The sequence below is a fragment of the Cynoglossus semilaevis genome, chromosome 10, assembly GCF_000523025.1.
Source record: "Cynoglossus semilaevis isolate Cse_v1.0 chromosome 10, Cse_v1.0, whole genome shotgun sequence".
Lineage (NCBI taxonomy): Eukaryota > Metazoa > Chordata > Actinopteri > Pleuronectiformes > Cynoglossidae > Cynoglossus > Cynoglossus semilaevis.
The window spans coordinates 2526818-2542198 of record NC_024316.1 but is presented as its reverse complement, the minus strand read 5'-3'; the positions used below and the strand labels follow the sequence as shown (position 1 = coordinate 2542198).

At 40.0% G+C, this 15381-nt stretch overlaps 1 protein-coding gene across 1 annotated transcript; it reads right to left on the bottom strand.

Moving 5' to 3' along the window:
* Positions 1 to 4494: 4494 nt before the first annotated feature.
* On the bottom strand, positions 4495 to 14538 carry LOC103384560 (scavenger receptor cysteine-rich type 1 protein M160-like). The gene is made up of 14 exons (XM_025059711.1): positions 14214 to 14538; positions 13559 to 13706; positions 13058 to 13360; positions 12354 to 12668; positions 11054 to 11341; positions 10627 to 10920; positions 9086 to 9373; positions 7618 to 7890; positions 6814 to 6992; positions 5958 to 6066; positions 5687 to 5827; positions 5181 to 5279; positions 4937 to 5047; positions 4495 to 4650 (listed from the first exon to the last, which is right to left on the bottom strand). The coding sequence occupies exons 1-14, from the start codon at positions 14394 to 14396 to the stop codon at positions 4640 to 4642; spliced, it is 2742 nt and encodes a 913-aa protein (XP_024915479.1). The 5' UTR covers positions 14397 to 14538; the 3' UTR covers positions 4495 to 4639.
* Between the last annotated feature and the right edge of the window lie 843 nt (positions 14539 to 15381).

Sequence of the window (15381 nt, the reverse complement as noted above, 5' to 3'; positions counted from 1 at the left end):
TTCCTTCCTTCCTTCATTTCTTCATAGGTTTAATGGCTACAACAAGTAAGTTATCAGTTACCAACTTCCACACTTGCAGACAAGCGTGTAACACATGTTTGGGCTCTTTGGATAGTACCGTACACATGGGAGAGCACTATTAATACTTCAGTCTGTTGTGGGAATCACTACAACAGGAGCCTTTCCATCCACAGAAGGCTTATCTGTCTCAGTGACGATTACAGAGATAAAGAAGAGATAAAAAATCGACTCATTTAAATCTATGTCAAAGGTGTGTAACAGAGTTTATATCAGGGAAATATTCCATGGTTTACGTTAGCGTTTTCCTTCACCGTCGTTGTCGTAGCTGAGGCGTTAGCGTCACCGTTTACAGCATGTCGCGCAAAGATAAGTTGATCATTAGCGTTCAGGTATCGGATCGAACAAGCTATGGTTGCTTTTTTTCGATGTTTGAACCTGAATATTAGAGTATCGGATCGCGACATCGCTACTTCACGCTGACTTCCTTCCTTTACCGTCAACTCCAGCCAATCATCAGCCTCCCACTGTCATTCAGTATGACATCTGAATTTAAAGGTCAGCTGTGTGATGTTTACACAACAAACCAGACTCTCTTGTCACAAACGAGTCCCTGTGGGTGTTTCACTGGCTCCAGGATCTGACACCAGACGTGTATAGTATGATGATGATGATGGTATTTCCACTGAAAGCGGCTCCAGCATCTGTGTCCGTCGGGGACCGTTGGATGGACGGGACTCATTTGTATCAGCAGCTGCTCACACTTGTCTCTACAGAGGTGGGAGAATGCTAAAGGGATTTAGCAGAATGCTCAAGTGCAAAGTGATGTAACCCAAGGCCAAGTGTGTGTGTGTATATTGCCCCCTTTTCCTTGATGTGACAAATGTAGAGCAGTAGGAAATAAAACAAAATACTAGAGCTGTAATCCCCCATAGAAAGTCTTGGTCGCATGAAGCAGAAATTGACTAATCATGATAAATTTATAATTAATTTTGTCTGCCTGAATTAATTACAAACGAACATAAAGACTAGTAGTTTTTTTTTTACCTAATTATTTTGCATCATTTTAGCTGATGATTTCTGAAAATATCTAAATATGTAAACTGATGACATCATCATATTGTCAATATTTAGACAATTGTTTGCCATCGTTTTACTCTGTGCTTATCCTCCCACGGAGTGAGACAGAACACGGCTGAAAACCTTTGCTCTTAAACACAAAAAGAAATTCCACAATAAGAAATAAAGCGATTTATCGAACGAACCAGATCAAGATCAGTGTGGAAGTCAAATTTAAAAAGTTGAAAAATAGAGGAGGTTTAGCATCCAGCGCGGTCTGGGTGTATCTGAGGGATGCTGCCGTCGTTGTGCTGTGTGATTAACAGACTTCTGCAGCCACACTCCTTCATCAATGTAAACTCCTCTCACCTGCTCACCATGTCAGTCTGCTCCATTGCAGTGAAAAGTTCCACCTCTGCTCAATCACTCCTGCAGACACGGCCCCTAATCAGCATAACTGCTTCCACCTGCTCCACCCAGGACACATACAGCTACACTCCTTGTCAGATTGTCATTGCGCCCATGCAGACTTTCCAGCATTTCCTAATGGCTTCAGATATTGACCTGACCTACCTTTGACCTCTGTCGTGTCTCTGTCCAGGTAAACCCACCAGTCTTCTGTTCCTGACTACGATCCTTGCCTGTTGTTTTTTCCTGATTGCTCGTTAGCCTGTGCTAGCTGAAGTGAGTCTGTTTCCTTATATAAAAGACTGTGATAAAACCAGACCTGGTTAGTTTGGTGATGGTGATGTAAAATCCAGAGGTCACATTCCATTGTGCGCATGGGGGCGCTGTGTCACAGTTCCAAGCTAACTACAATCCAAGTAGATAGCTTGACGATTTAAGGTGATATGTCATGTTTGTTATCAAGCTGTGATATGTTTTCCGATGTATTTATTTTAAATGCTCTCACCCTGACGATATCTTTGACATGGTAGAAAACACGGGGGGGCTCTTCTGAAGATAAAGTGTTACCTGTGAAACAGTGGTGTTCTAAAAAACACCCATTAGCACTTCAGGTACATGTCAAAATATCAACCAATCAGAATTTTGGTCAAGCCAGAACGTATCGACCAATGAATTGACCGGTCGACTCGGAGAATACACCACTACAACACACACATTTAGCTGTTACCATAAATCATATGTGTCAAACTCAAGGCCCGGGGGCCAAATGCAGCCCGCCGAGCTGCGTTGTGTGGCCCGTGGGAGCTTAAAAAGCATTAAGTAAAGTCCATGCAGCAGAGTTTCTTAACCTAAATAATTAAATTTTTTTTATCATCAATGAAATAATAATCAATTGCAGAAACATGTATTAGTCTGTAATGGAGTAGTTACATCTATACCAGCGGTGACCTATCTTTTTGTTCCAAGGACTGGTCAGCCAGTACCACCCGTTAGTACAGACCTGTACCAAGGTGCTGAGCATTGAAGGATCATTACATTTTCAAAATAAAACATCTTTTAGACTCTATTCTGTTTGGATCAGAGTCTGAATGATGTATTATTTTAAAATATTGCCTTGCCTGGACTTTCCTTGAATGAAGTAAATCAGTTTACATTAAGTAAATTTTTTCATTGTGTCCCACTGCGGCCCGGTACCAAATGACCTATGGACTGGTACTGGTCCATGGACCGGGGGTTGGTGACCCCTGATCTATACAGTCTTCCAGTTGAGTTTGACACCCCTGCCATAAACAGTGGCCTGCGACAGTGTTCAGCTTCTATAAACTGCTTGCGGAAGTGTGTGAAGAAAACGGCTCGTAGTGCTGTGCATCAAACTATATGTAACAAATAAAACATGCAGTTTGATACTCAACATCTGAGCTGTTTCCAAAGCCATTCACAGAAGTTCCTGTTGGGAAGAAAGTCAGCGTGTGTGTTGGCTCTGGCCAGAGATGATTGGTGGTCTGTGAAAGCAGGTAGTACAGTAGTGAAGTTCGTTACTCGCACATTACATTGATACGTACTGGTGTTAGCTTGACAGCCTCACTGGGTTTCTCTCGCACGTCGTTACAGATGGCAACCCATGTCGAAGGGCCTCAAGTGTTTCACATAATGACGCTTGTGTTCAATTATCACTGTGCTAAATTTGCAGCTGTGATTATCTTGTGGCAACCCAGTCACATCAAGGTTATTTACACGGCTGCAGTACCGCTACAGAGACCAGAGCGGTAGCGTCGATGGGGCCTTTCATTTAGATCAGGCATGGGCAAACTTTTTAATTCACGGGCCACATCGGGTCCTAAAATTTGACAGGGGTGGGGGGGCGGGTCAGGAGAAGAGCGAGCGGCCCGGATGGTGACACAAGATATAAGTACTTTTGGCAGGCCCGATCTAAAAGCCCAAGGGGCCGTATCCAGCCCCTGAGCCGTAGTTTGCCCACGCCTGGTTTAGAGAGATCGCATAGTCAAAAAGTATGAGAACTCCGCGTATACAACCTGGTGTTAGTATGTGGTGGTGACACAGCACCACATACAGGCCTGCCATATGTACTACAAGAAGTGGAGTTGTTGAATATACTAGCGCCGATTCTGCTCGAACGGGACAACCGCATCCAGAGGCTCCATAGTCGTATGGCAGCCGTGTAAAAATAGCCTTTGTTTCTTGAAGACGTTTTCACGTTTCACGTTTCCTGGCATACCTCGCCAGGTATGTCGTTCCGGTAATACCAATGTCCTATTGAACGACCCAAATATCTGAGCTGAAATCATAACAAAGTCAGGTTAACATACATCCACTTTAGTACAGATTGTATGAAACTAAGAAAATTGACAAAATAATTCATGGCATTCCAGAAAAAAAACAAATCAGAGAGGTTATTAATTAAAGTTCAAGAAACAACAAAAGAATCAAAATAATCTTCCAGAAATAGCAATTATAACAAATATATATAGGTTTGTTACACATTATCAAGAGAGTGAGAAGCTATAGGGATCCTGGTTTGAAGCCAAACGGTAGAAACACCAAATATTTCTTTGCGATTACTATTTACATGAATGCGTATAACGAAGGCCAGGGGAACTTTAAGTGTCAACCAAATCGGTATCAACTACAGCTCTGAAACATGTCCCTCTGAGAAATGATGTGCACCGTCCTGCGCTGACGCCGCCTCCACTTCGCCACCGTCACATACGCTTTAGGGCCATTGGTGAATTTCAGCATTAGTCTGGGTGACCTCAGGCCCGGAATCAATGTCATCATAAGGTTCATCAGTGTCAAAAAGCACACCACAGGAAAAACAGATGGCTCGCCGTCCGCCACAAAAGTATTGATCCATCATTCTAGCATACAGCGTTAAAACAAATTTTGCAGAGTTATATCCTGGAGACGGCTTTGTTTACATCCTCTGGTTTAAGGACGTACATTGGATTGTGCGACATTCACTTTCTTTCATTTGTGTTGTTTTTTTTTGCCTTCATTGTGGCTCTCATAATCTCACGCAACTATGTCGTAGATTATCATGTTACCATCGTGTTAGCGTAGCGTGCTGCCCCCTATGTTGAACCGGCAAGTTTGCAAAGCCAGGCTGTCCCTGCACTTTAGCCTTTGCTTTCCTTTCTTAACGAGTACCTTAAAGGGTAGGTCAAAGATCACTTCAAGGTATGTTTTTTTGGCATGCTTCATGATCAGGTTCTAGATCACTGGCCTAGTTCTAAACTCCCAGTCCTACAGTATTTTGTGTGTGGGTTGGGCAACAACTACTGTGACTTTTTTATTCTTTAAAAATATTTAGTGGGTTTTAAAGTGTTGCAGAGGCCGTGGATTTCAAACGATAGTTTTGAAAAGTCATCCTGCGTGCCTTAGCTTATACGAAAAGCATCCGATTCTCAGTATATCAGTAGAGTATTTCACTTACCCTCTAAATGCTCTGAGTTCAGTGGCTGGGCCTTGGCTTCTTTACCGTTGGTCAAAGAGGGGGAGCCGCGAGCTTGTTCGGCTGTAAGACTCTCAGTCGGTGATCTTGACGCTGCATGATCAGGTTAAACAGACACATCGTGAACTACCGTAATTCACCAATACGCTCTCTTCGTAGCCAAGATGAGAGAAATTAACATTTACTCTAAAACAAATAAAAATAAGGTTGAACGTTTATCACTCACTTCTTTTGTCCAACTCCTCCATTTCGTTTGCGTCACTGTGGACTTCTTCATAATCTCCACTTTCGATCTCTGCTGCCTTCCTTGACAGCACTTTCTCTTCTTGAATGAAAAATACAGCAGTGGGCATTTATTTTAACCACCACCATCTTACTGGGTTGTTCTGTTGTACTGTGAAGTATTCTTAATATCCAGAAACACTGACCTCCAGTGGCAGAGGAACTAAAGGGCGGAACATTGCAAAAACTACCAGAAGAAATTAAAATAATATGAAGGTATATTTATTAGCTTTTTAAAATATTTACATTATGTTTAACCTTTCTCTAAGATGCTATTTATATTCTAACTGTATTTGCTGTTACCACTATCATTATTTCTATTCCACTGAATGCGCCGCATAAAAACATTTTCTCTTCTCATTTTTTTGCTTACAACCTAACCGAAGTGAACTACTTCACGTAAATAGCTTACTACTAGCCTTCATCTTGTCAACTGATTGAATGACTCACTTTTGGAAAGAGATGTTTTTTTGAATTTCTTGACGATGCAAATTGAAATGATCAATGCAACGATCAGAATCGGCAAACCCAGCCACTCATAATGACCCGCTGTCGATGGCGGACTACTGGCAGGTTGAAGATACTCATACCCTAAAAAGAGACACAGGTGTAAAGTCATTGTTGTTGATTGTAGCGTTGGTACCATTTTTACATTTTTAACATCATCTCTTTCTGTAAGACTTATGAGGTCATCCGTCGCGAAGGCGTGTCGTTTCATCACCGTTACAGTAGATCTCAGCAGGTCTGACTCCTGTACACGATTTCGAAGTGACACAGTATCTGATGTCTTTGTGATTTTGTTCGCATTTAAAAGACATTTCCAAATTCACCTGCAACAAAAACATATCTTCAACAAGAAAAGCGAGATCATTGCAGGTATAAAACAAAACCCAAAACCCAAAATAAAAAAAAAAGTTATAAAAAAATCAGTTAATAATATATGATACAATATAATAATAAATACCAGAAACGATACTAACAATAACAATAATTACAGTGGAACCTCGAGATGCGAGCGTCTCCACATACGTAGTATTTGCGATTTGCGTTATCTACGTGATTTTCTCTCTATTTTGTGCATTATTCTTCATAATAGTGATGAGTCCTCAGAGAGTGGGTGGTTAGGATGGTAGTGATATGTACCATCCTAAAGTAAACATTAAAAACATGTTTTTTCCCATTTTTATTAGCACTAATAAGGGCCGGAATGTAATTTTTATTTTTTGTGTGTGTTATTTCTTATGGGAAAAAATAGTTTGAGATACATGTACATCGAGTTACGAGCTCGGTCCTGGAACGGATTGTGCTCGTATCCCGAGGTTCCACTGTAGTTTACATATGGAAACCAATTATATTAAAATTTTAGATTAAGTAATTATTGCATTCTATTATTGTAGATTTCTTAAATACGCATAAGCAGACAATTTATGGTTTAACAAATTATCTCCAGGAAAACCAATACTACCCAGAATTAAAAACATATTGCAGGTATTCTGAATAGAATACAATGTGTAATTTTAAGGAAGGATCATAATCAACACCATGTTAACACCCATTATCACCAGCATGATATTTACCTTCTCTGTGCTCTCCCTGGTTCTTAAGGTTTGGTTGTGACCGTTACAGTCAAGTGCACGACAAAGATCCTCGCTTGTCTTTGAGGAGAAATCCATCGGACAGACTCTCTCCAACTTATCTCCATAACTGATCTTGAGCTGGCCCCCACATCGTTGGTCAGTACTGAACCAAACAGAACCTGTTTGAAAGAAAAGAAAGAAAAGTGTTTACAATACTGAACTGAAACAATTTAGTAACACCGACCGCAACGGGAATTTCTTGGACAGAAAATAAACCAAACACATCCAATGTCGACATTGTACACTTCATTTCCGATTACGATATCAACCAATACCGATATATACGCAGCTGTTTGGGTTAAAGGCGGAGTAAACATTTCATTGCTGCGTCACAATGACAATACAGAATGTGTATTCTGTGTATTCAGTGCAGAATACAAATAATAGTTTCACTTTACCTTCAGCATTATTTTAGGTCACACCAAACCCAGACATTGCGTCTTCCGGATTTCATTATCAGAGGAAAAACCGATACTGATTCTCACCGATATTACATAATTAAGCTAATATCATCCGTTAATATCGGTTGGCCGATATATCGGACATTCCTTGTTAAAACATTTCCATAGCTATCCGATGATTAATCTGATTACAATTTTTAATTGATTGACAGCGCTAGCTCATCTATTTATATGTTTATTTTGAACATAAAAAAAAATATTTTCTCAACAACAGGCGTAGATACCTGCACTAATTGTCATCTAGAAGCTTACTGTACAAAATGGAGATGTGTTTTAGTCTAACCGATGCAGTTAACGGACACCAGCTCTTTCCCAGGACCACACATTCCCGTTACCCTCCAACACTGGCCAAGCTCATGATGGAAATGGTAAGAATGGTAGTAGTCAGCATTAGATTTCGCACCTATGGTTTTAGTGGGAGTAATAGCATTGCTGCAATTTTGTTCCTGGCAAACCATGTGTGACATCTCCATGTTCCAGAAACTGTTACACACTTCTATGCCATCTATTTTGACCAGCCCGTGACAGTTTTCTGAAAGGCTGACTTTTGGAGTATCTGGGGGTAGAGGTAGAAAAGAGAAATAGAACATAGTCAGCACGTTATCATATATAAAAATGATCAGTCTCATATATTAACTCGGTAAAACAAGATCTGCATCTAGTATTCTTGGACTTCAAATGGGATAAGAAATGTTTTTGGCCCGGTATACCTGCCGAATCCGGCAATACGATATGTATCACCATACAAGGGCAGCCATAGGATACACTGCGATATACTGCAATACTATTGGTACGTTGACATATTGAGGGTTTTTTTAAATAATTAAATTGTAGGAAAACTGTCAGCGTAGTAAATTAAACAATGTAGTTGCATGCTTAACATCAGGTTACTGAATGCTAATGCTATCCTAATTCCAGACTAGGCTTCAAATTCATTGGTATCGGTACTCGAAGATGTCACATCCAAGGCCCGCAGATGCCATATCTAGGCCCGAGGCTACTGTATTTAACCTTCAAAATAATAATTTAGATCTAACAGAATTAGCCCGCAGGGATTTTGAAGTGGGTTGGCATATTTTTTTACATGTTTTGGGATAGGAACGTCATGTCTCAGGTTTATATGTGTGTGTTTATATGTTTGAAATGAGTAAAGATATTTTTGGGGGTGTTATGGATAACATCACCTTAGCCATCAGTTCCACAGATCTGTCTTTAGAGGCAAAGTATCCTTATGCTAAAAGATGAAAACTAGTTCCTGATTCTATTGCATCCAGATTGGACTACTTTAATTCTCTGCTGCCACGTTGTCCTAAAAAGTCTGAAAAAAAAATCTAAATGTTGCCGTGTGAGTAACAAGTACGAAAGAACCAGAAGAGCTTTTAGCTACCAGGCTCCTCACCAGTGGGGGTTAAGGAGTCTCTAAATTCAAAGTTAGACCTGGTTAGACCAGGCCTAGACTCCTGGAGGAACTCCCAGGGTACATTTTATTTCCCCTATTCTTCTGTGATTTCTGTGAGATGTTGTCCTGTTAAAGGGGAGGTTTTCTTTCTCCCAAGGCAGTTGCCAAAACACTTGCAGTGTGTGATCTAATTTCATTTACCTTAATATTTTAAGGTGCTCTGCTCTATTTTGTACTGTTGGCATGAGCTCCTGTTCCATTGTTTTTGTGTGAGGGTCCATTGAGGCAAATGTGTTTTGTGAATCTGATATGGTATAAATAAAGGAAACCAAAGCGAAACCTAAAGTCCTACCTTGACATTGAATAAAGAGCTGCTGCTTTTCTGAGGGTGGCGTTGGCTTTTCACAGGCCCAGATGTTTGTTTCGTTATTTTCACAGCGAAAGCTCCCGTTCCAGAACAAAAGCTTCTCCGTGGTGTTGTGGCCCTTCAGTGACTTGAAGCCACCACATTGTAAATCTAAACAAAGCCTCTCCCCTTCCTTTTCTGTCCATCCTTCGACAGCCACAGCACTTCTCTGTCCTTTTGAGTAAACTAAGACGGGTCCACTGCAAGTGTTGAGGGTTCTCATTTTCCTCCAGCCTAAGGTGAAAAGAGACAGGAGACAGAAAAAGAACATGAAGAATTCATGATTAGTACATGATGCAAAAAGTCTATTTTTACAGAAATACATCTTGGTATAATGTTAGGGTTTGACTGGATGGATGGTTGGACGGATGGATGGTTGGATGGATGGTTGGTTGGTTGGATGGATGGTTAGTAGAGTGACCAGGTGTTCCTTTCGTGTCGGGTTGCGCAACAATTTTAAGGTTGTCTCGCAAATTAAAACCTTGTTAGACACTTTGAATTTTCAAAGACTGCCCAGACACTTTAAGGCACAAGCGTCAAACTCAGGCCCGGGGGCCAAATCTGGCCCACAGTGTAATTATATTTGGCCCGCGAGATCATATCAAATATGTACTAGAGTTGTCCCTCCAGTATATAGACCCTATATACTGCAGAATTTGTAGTATTAGCGGTGTATGCGGTATGTTATAGAGCATACTTCTTTTTTTTACTACAGACAAAGAGACATAATAAGAAATGAATACTACTGATGCGTGTTTTTTTTCAAATTTAATTTCTCATGTGTTTATAATATTAAGCTTTGGTCATTCCAGATTCAATGTTTACGCTAAACTAAAGTTTGTTTTTTCAAGTTTGGCCCGAGACTTCATCCCAGTTTTGAATTTTGGCCCACTGTGAATTTGAGTTTGACACCCCTGCTTTGAGGCATCTGTCTCCCATTGGTGCTCAGAGTCCCCCCCCCTATATTGATATCCATTAGAAAGGAGCAAGAACAAGAGCACACATGCACTCTAGAGTCTTGCAGTGTGTGCCCGTGACAATAGCACACGACACGGAAGAAAGAAAAAGAGCAGATGGCGGACAGAGGAAAAATTGGGTTCATGAGGCTGTGCAAGACTTATATTATCCTTGCTTACACCCATACACCCATAAAAAAATCTAGAGATATAGGTTAGTTAAGTAAATCAAGATATAAATAGAGATATCACATTGAATTCTAAGTTTGTTTTAAATTTTCAAAATGCGCCCCCTGGTGGCAAACGTTGATGGAAAGTAATACCTAATACGTATATAATAGTAATATGATGTTTATTGACCTGGTAACCCTGATTAGCAGAGCCTTAATGAATGGATTCAAAGACAAAGACAGAAGAAAAGATAACTAGAGATAAGTTGACAAAAGGACACGACGCGTACAGAACGTCGAAGAACGTGTCAAATAAGAATGGCGTCATACACAATGGCAAGTTAGACAACCTGAAACCTACCAGTGCACTTGAGTACAGCAGCTTTACAGGCCTTGTTAGCAGTAGAGACCTCACACTCAGACAAAGATTGGCTGTTTCTATTACACTTGAGATTTGAAAACCTCGTGTTTGCCGGGGCGGGTCCAGTGTCTTGAGTGATTTCAACTTCTTCACCACACTGCAGCTCTTGACAAATGGCGTTGTGCACGTTCTTAGAATGATCTTGTTTGCAGACTGACAGCCATGTGTCTTCTTGGAAAACCTCCAAATTTCCAGAACATCTGTCCACGCCGCTCAACTTGGGTTTGAGGCTACCTACAAAAAAAACCGAGAGTGTCAACTATATAACTATGTTTTTATGGACAAGCCACTTGTTATGTTAATGAAGCAACAAGGTAAATAAAAAGAAAGTGAATACATAAGCGATATGAAAATACGTTATTTATACCTGAACAAACCACATAGGCTGGTGTACAGATGTCGTGCTCTTCGCTCATAACAAAAATACTTTGTGTCAGGTTAGTGGTGTGTCTGGTCTGGTGCAACCTCTTGATCGTTGTGTTTGTTTTTGGTAGTATTTTACTTGTTTTCACAACTTTCTCCCCGCACTGGAGGCTTTTACACAAATCGGGATATACTTGTGACAGGGATTCCTGGCATACACTTCCACACTTCCCATCCATACAGATGGAGACTTCGCCCCAGCACTGGTGCTGCAGAGAGATGGTGATTTTTTCTGCAAAGCATAAAACATGAAGGAAATCCGTTATCATTAGTTAGGCCCAGTAAACGTTTGTTAGGATTAAGCAAAGACTGACTAAAATGTGATCAACCTGTACATCCTCATACTGTTTGTGGATATTCTCAGGGTATCGTAATAATCTCAAAAGCAGTTTTTAAAGTAGGCAACTGGAATCACCTCAAGTAAGTTGAAGACGTTTCGCCTCTCGTCCAAGAGGTTTCATCAGTTCTACTGTCCTGGAGAAGCCTCTTGGCACGGGAAGCGAAAAGTCTTCAACTTACTTGAGGTTTCGCCAGTTGCCTACTTTAAAACTGCTTTGTGCAGGTCCCAGATAACGTTGCCGAACAAAACATGGAGGTTGAGGATTGCCAAGCAGAGAGCTCCCGTGGAGCACGGGATTCACTGCTCATGGAGCTAACAGTACGACACACACCGAGGTCTGATCAGCCTGCGGTGGGCCCGCCTTGAGTGAGGGTGTATTATGGATTATCGGAAAACTGACGCAAGAACTGGGTATCTATTATCAGGGACACTAACATATACAGTAGTCCTAGTACACATCCAAATGTAGCCAGATAACATTTTCAGTATAAGCATTCAAATGAATCATAGAATTCTCAAATTCTGTCGCTTGTATTTAAATTATTGGTTAAAAAGCAACTGGTTGCAGATTGGATCAATGGCTCGTCCTTATTTGCAACCATTAATCTAAAGTAACTGTTACTCAAAGTCAATTTTAAATTAAGTAATTTTTTACTTTACTCAAGTAGATTTTTACATGGGTACTTTTACTTGAGTAAAATTTCAACAGAATTTACTCTTTTTTTTTTCTTTTTTTCTTTTAGAACATTTTGCCACCTCTGATGACAACCCTAATCATACCAAATAGTTAGCCAAAACTGTAGCTAAGTGAACGGCTAAAAGTTTTCCAAAAGATAACTACACGTTATTTAAGAAGGTGGGTAAAAAAGAGACCTATTTGTCTAACACAAAAGCAGATTGTTACCTGAACACTTGACTGCAGCAATGGAACTGTTGTGGTCAGATGGCTGCTCCAGATGAGTTTCACAGTCGAACAGAGATTTGGCACCAGGGGAGCAGTTGTAGGACTGATCCCAAACACTTGTCTGATTAGTGATGTTGAGGAAGGAGGCATAGAAGGAGGAAGCGTTCCCACAATGCTTCTCCTGACACACAACGTTTGCTGACTCTTGATTCCAAGTGGCATTTGACCCAGAAAGCCAGTACGTTTGATCCTTTTTCTCTATCACTACCAGGCCAGAACATGGATCATCGCCTTTCAGAATTAGAAGCTTGTGCTCTGTCAATAAAACAAAACACAAAAGTGTAATTTGTGGCTGTTTCAGCTAAACTTGAAATGACGGCGCAGATGTCGTAATGTCATTGGTGCTGGTAGTAAGAGTAGCATTGGTGCTAGTAGTTGTAGTACTAGTGCTAGTTCCAGGACTAGCACTAGGAGTAGTAATATAAACCGGGGTTCTCAAACATAAGACCTGCGGGCCAAAACCGGCCCTCTAGGGGGTTGAATCCGGCCTGTTTGATTAATTTTGAAAATAAAAAAAATGCTCAAACACCCTGGACCCTGAACCAAAATGAGTTTGACACCCCCCTGCTGTTACATTGTTATAGTGAAGTAACTAACTTGTTTTTATTTACTACTACTAAAGAATACTAAAAACTAGTACTCACCCTTGCATGTTATTTCCAATGGTTTTGCATCAAGTAATGATGTTGTGGCATTTTCTGTAATGCACTCCGAAATGTGTACAGCGTTCTTGTTGCACTGCAGTCGGTACGGAAAATTCTTGGAGTCTGTGCTGTACTTTTCCAGTGCACGTCGACTGTTCCTGCGGCCCACTTGTTTGCAGACAACGTCCAAGTTGACATCCTCCCACTGCTCTTTAGAGACCGGCATCCACATGTTTCCGTGCAAGATTTCCAATCTACCGTTGAATTTGCCGAGTCCATCTTTTAATCGCACGTCCACGCTTTCTGCGCACGCCGTGAAAATTGGCAAGAGTGTTAAACTTACACACAAGAAAGACGAAAACGTTTCTATTCTAGCTGCCAACCAATATTAACAGACCTATACTAAAAACAAATGTGACTTAAAAATATGTTTACACTATTTTATTCTATAAAATACTTCACTTCGTTGTACAGTAGAGAGTCAGAGGCCATTTTTCTCACCTGAACAGACAACAAAAACTTTGTTATGACATGCGATTGAAAGGGAACGCATGGCTCTGCAGTGCCATATCGAAGTCTCATTGCCCAAACAACTGACTTGGTCCATGATCCCTTTTCCTTGTAAAGGCCTCTGTTCATGACTAACAACCTAAACGTCAACAAGAACATCATCACATCCACAGGGAAGCAGTTTGTTCAACAACTGTGACATGGGGCTGTTTGCTATCATGGAATTTACTCCTCTGCACTTATACAGGGGGTCCTCGCCTATGTCGCAATTTCGTTTCTGTGGCGCGACGATTTTTGCCATGAGTCGGAACTCACATGCTGTACATAAGTACGTACATGTGTCACTCGCCTACGCCAACACAGTCGTGCAATTGGCAAATAGAAACAAAATGTAGCACCAACTGACGACGTAATTATGCGCTTCGCTTGCCAGCTAGTTCGTTGGACGTCGGAATGACGAAACAAGATTTTCCTAATAAATGGCGTAGGTGGATGACGTCATAAACCGAGGACCCTCTGTAATGATGATGATATTAAATGAACCTTAACATTATGTAATAGCTACGACGGTCTCACGCTATGAGCCCGTAAAACTTACGTTAAAGAGCATCATTTTTATTGTTGATAATATTTAAGGTCAACTTACATGTCCACAGTTCAGCTCCCCACAGACAACTTCACTCTCTGCTCTGCCCCACTTGTTAGAACACACGGCCCTTTTCTGATCGTTCATCTCCACATAAACAAAACCATAGCATCTGTTGGTTATTGCCTCAAAGCTGACACTGACTGTGACTTTATCTGAAAGACAAAAGCAAATGTCGTACATGGAACGTTAACAATTCAGCATATATGCCATACACACATATTGCAATACTCAACTTGGAACTAGTACAAATTGTGACATATTTTTGTTGTCCTTTATTTTTTATTATTGTTGTGCATTAACTGCTTAAGTTTGTCCCTCTGCTGTGTCCCTCAATTATACTACTGTTTAATTGTCAGGGCACAGTGATATTCTAAACTGTAATAAAATAAAATTAAAAATATAATAAAACAAATAAACAAAACTGTAATAAATGGAAAATACAGTCGTTGATTTATAATTATAATTATTACAAAAAGATCTGCTATTGTCAAGTGTGCAAATGGACGGATAAAAAACCCCCACTGTAAATCAGTCGCTGAAATCTGGCTTTGAGTTTAGAGTAGGAGTGCCACCTGTAGGTAAATGTATTAATTCATGCCGTGTAGGTCACTGTAATTCTGATTTACAGTAGTGAAATTTCTTTTAAAAAAAACATTGATAAACATCTACATGATTGTGTAATGTAAAGAATGCAATATTTATTTATTTATTTATTGTCCTTTCTTTCTATTTACTTTTGTAAATAATGCTTGTAGTAATGTATAGGCATCTAATGATGATGAGTTATCGTGGCAAAGAGGAACACAAGTAAGTATATTCCTATATGTATTATATTATATATATACACATATGCACATATGTATATATATAATGTGTGTTTGTGTATATATATATATATATTGTGTGATACATTACTAATACAGAACACATTTTTCATACTTGCGCTACTATGGTGTATTATAACTACTTGTAACTAACTCGTTACAGACACTAGCCTGACTTAAACATGCAGCACATTATGTCATGCTATGGCAAGCTATACTTCACTATATTATACTTCTCTATGTTATACTACACTATACTAAGCTATACTATTTTATATTTATATATATATATATATATATATATATATATACTATTCTATTCTTGATATAGCACTATTTCC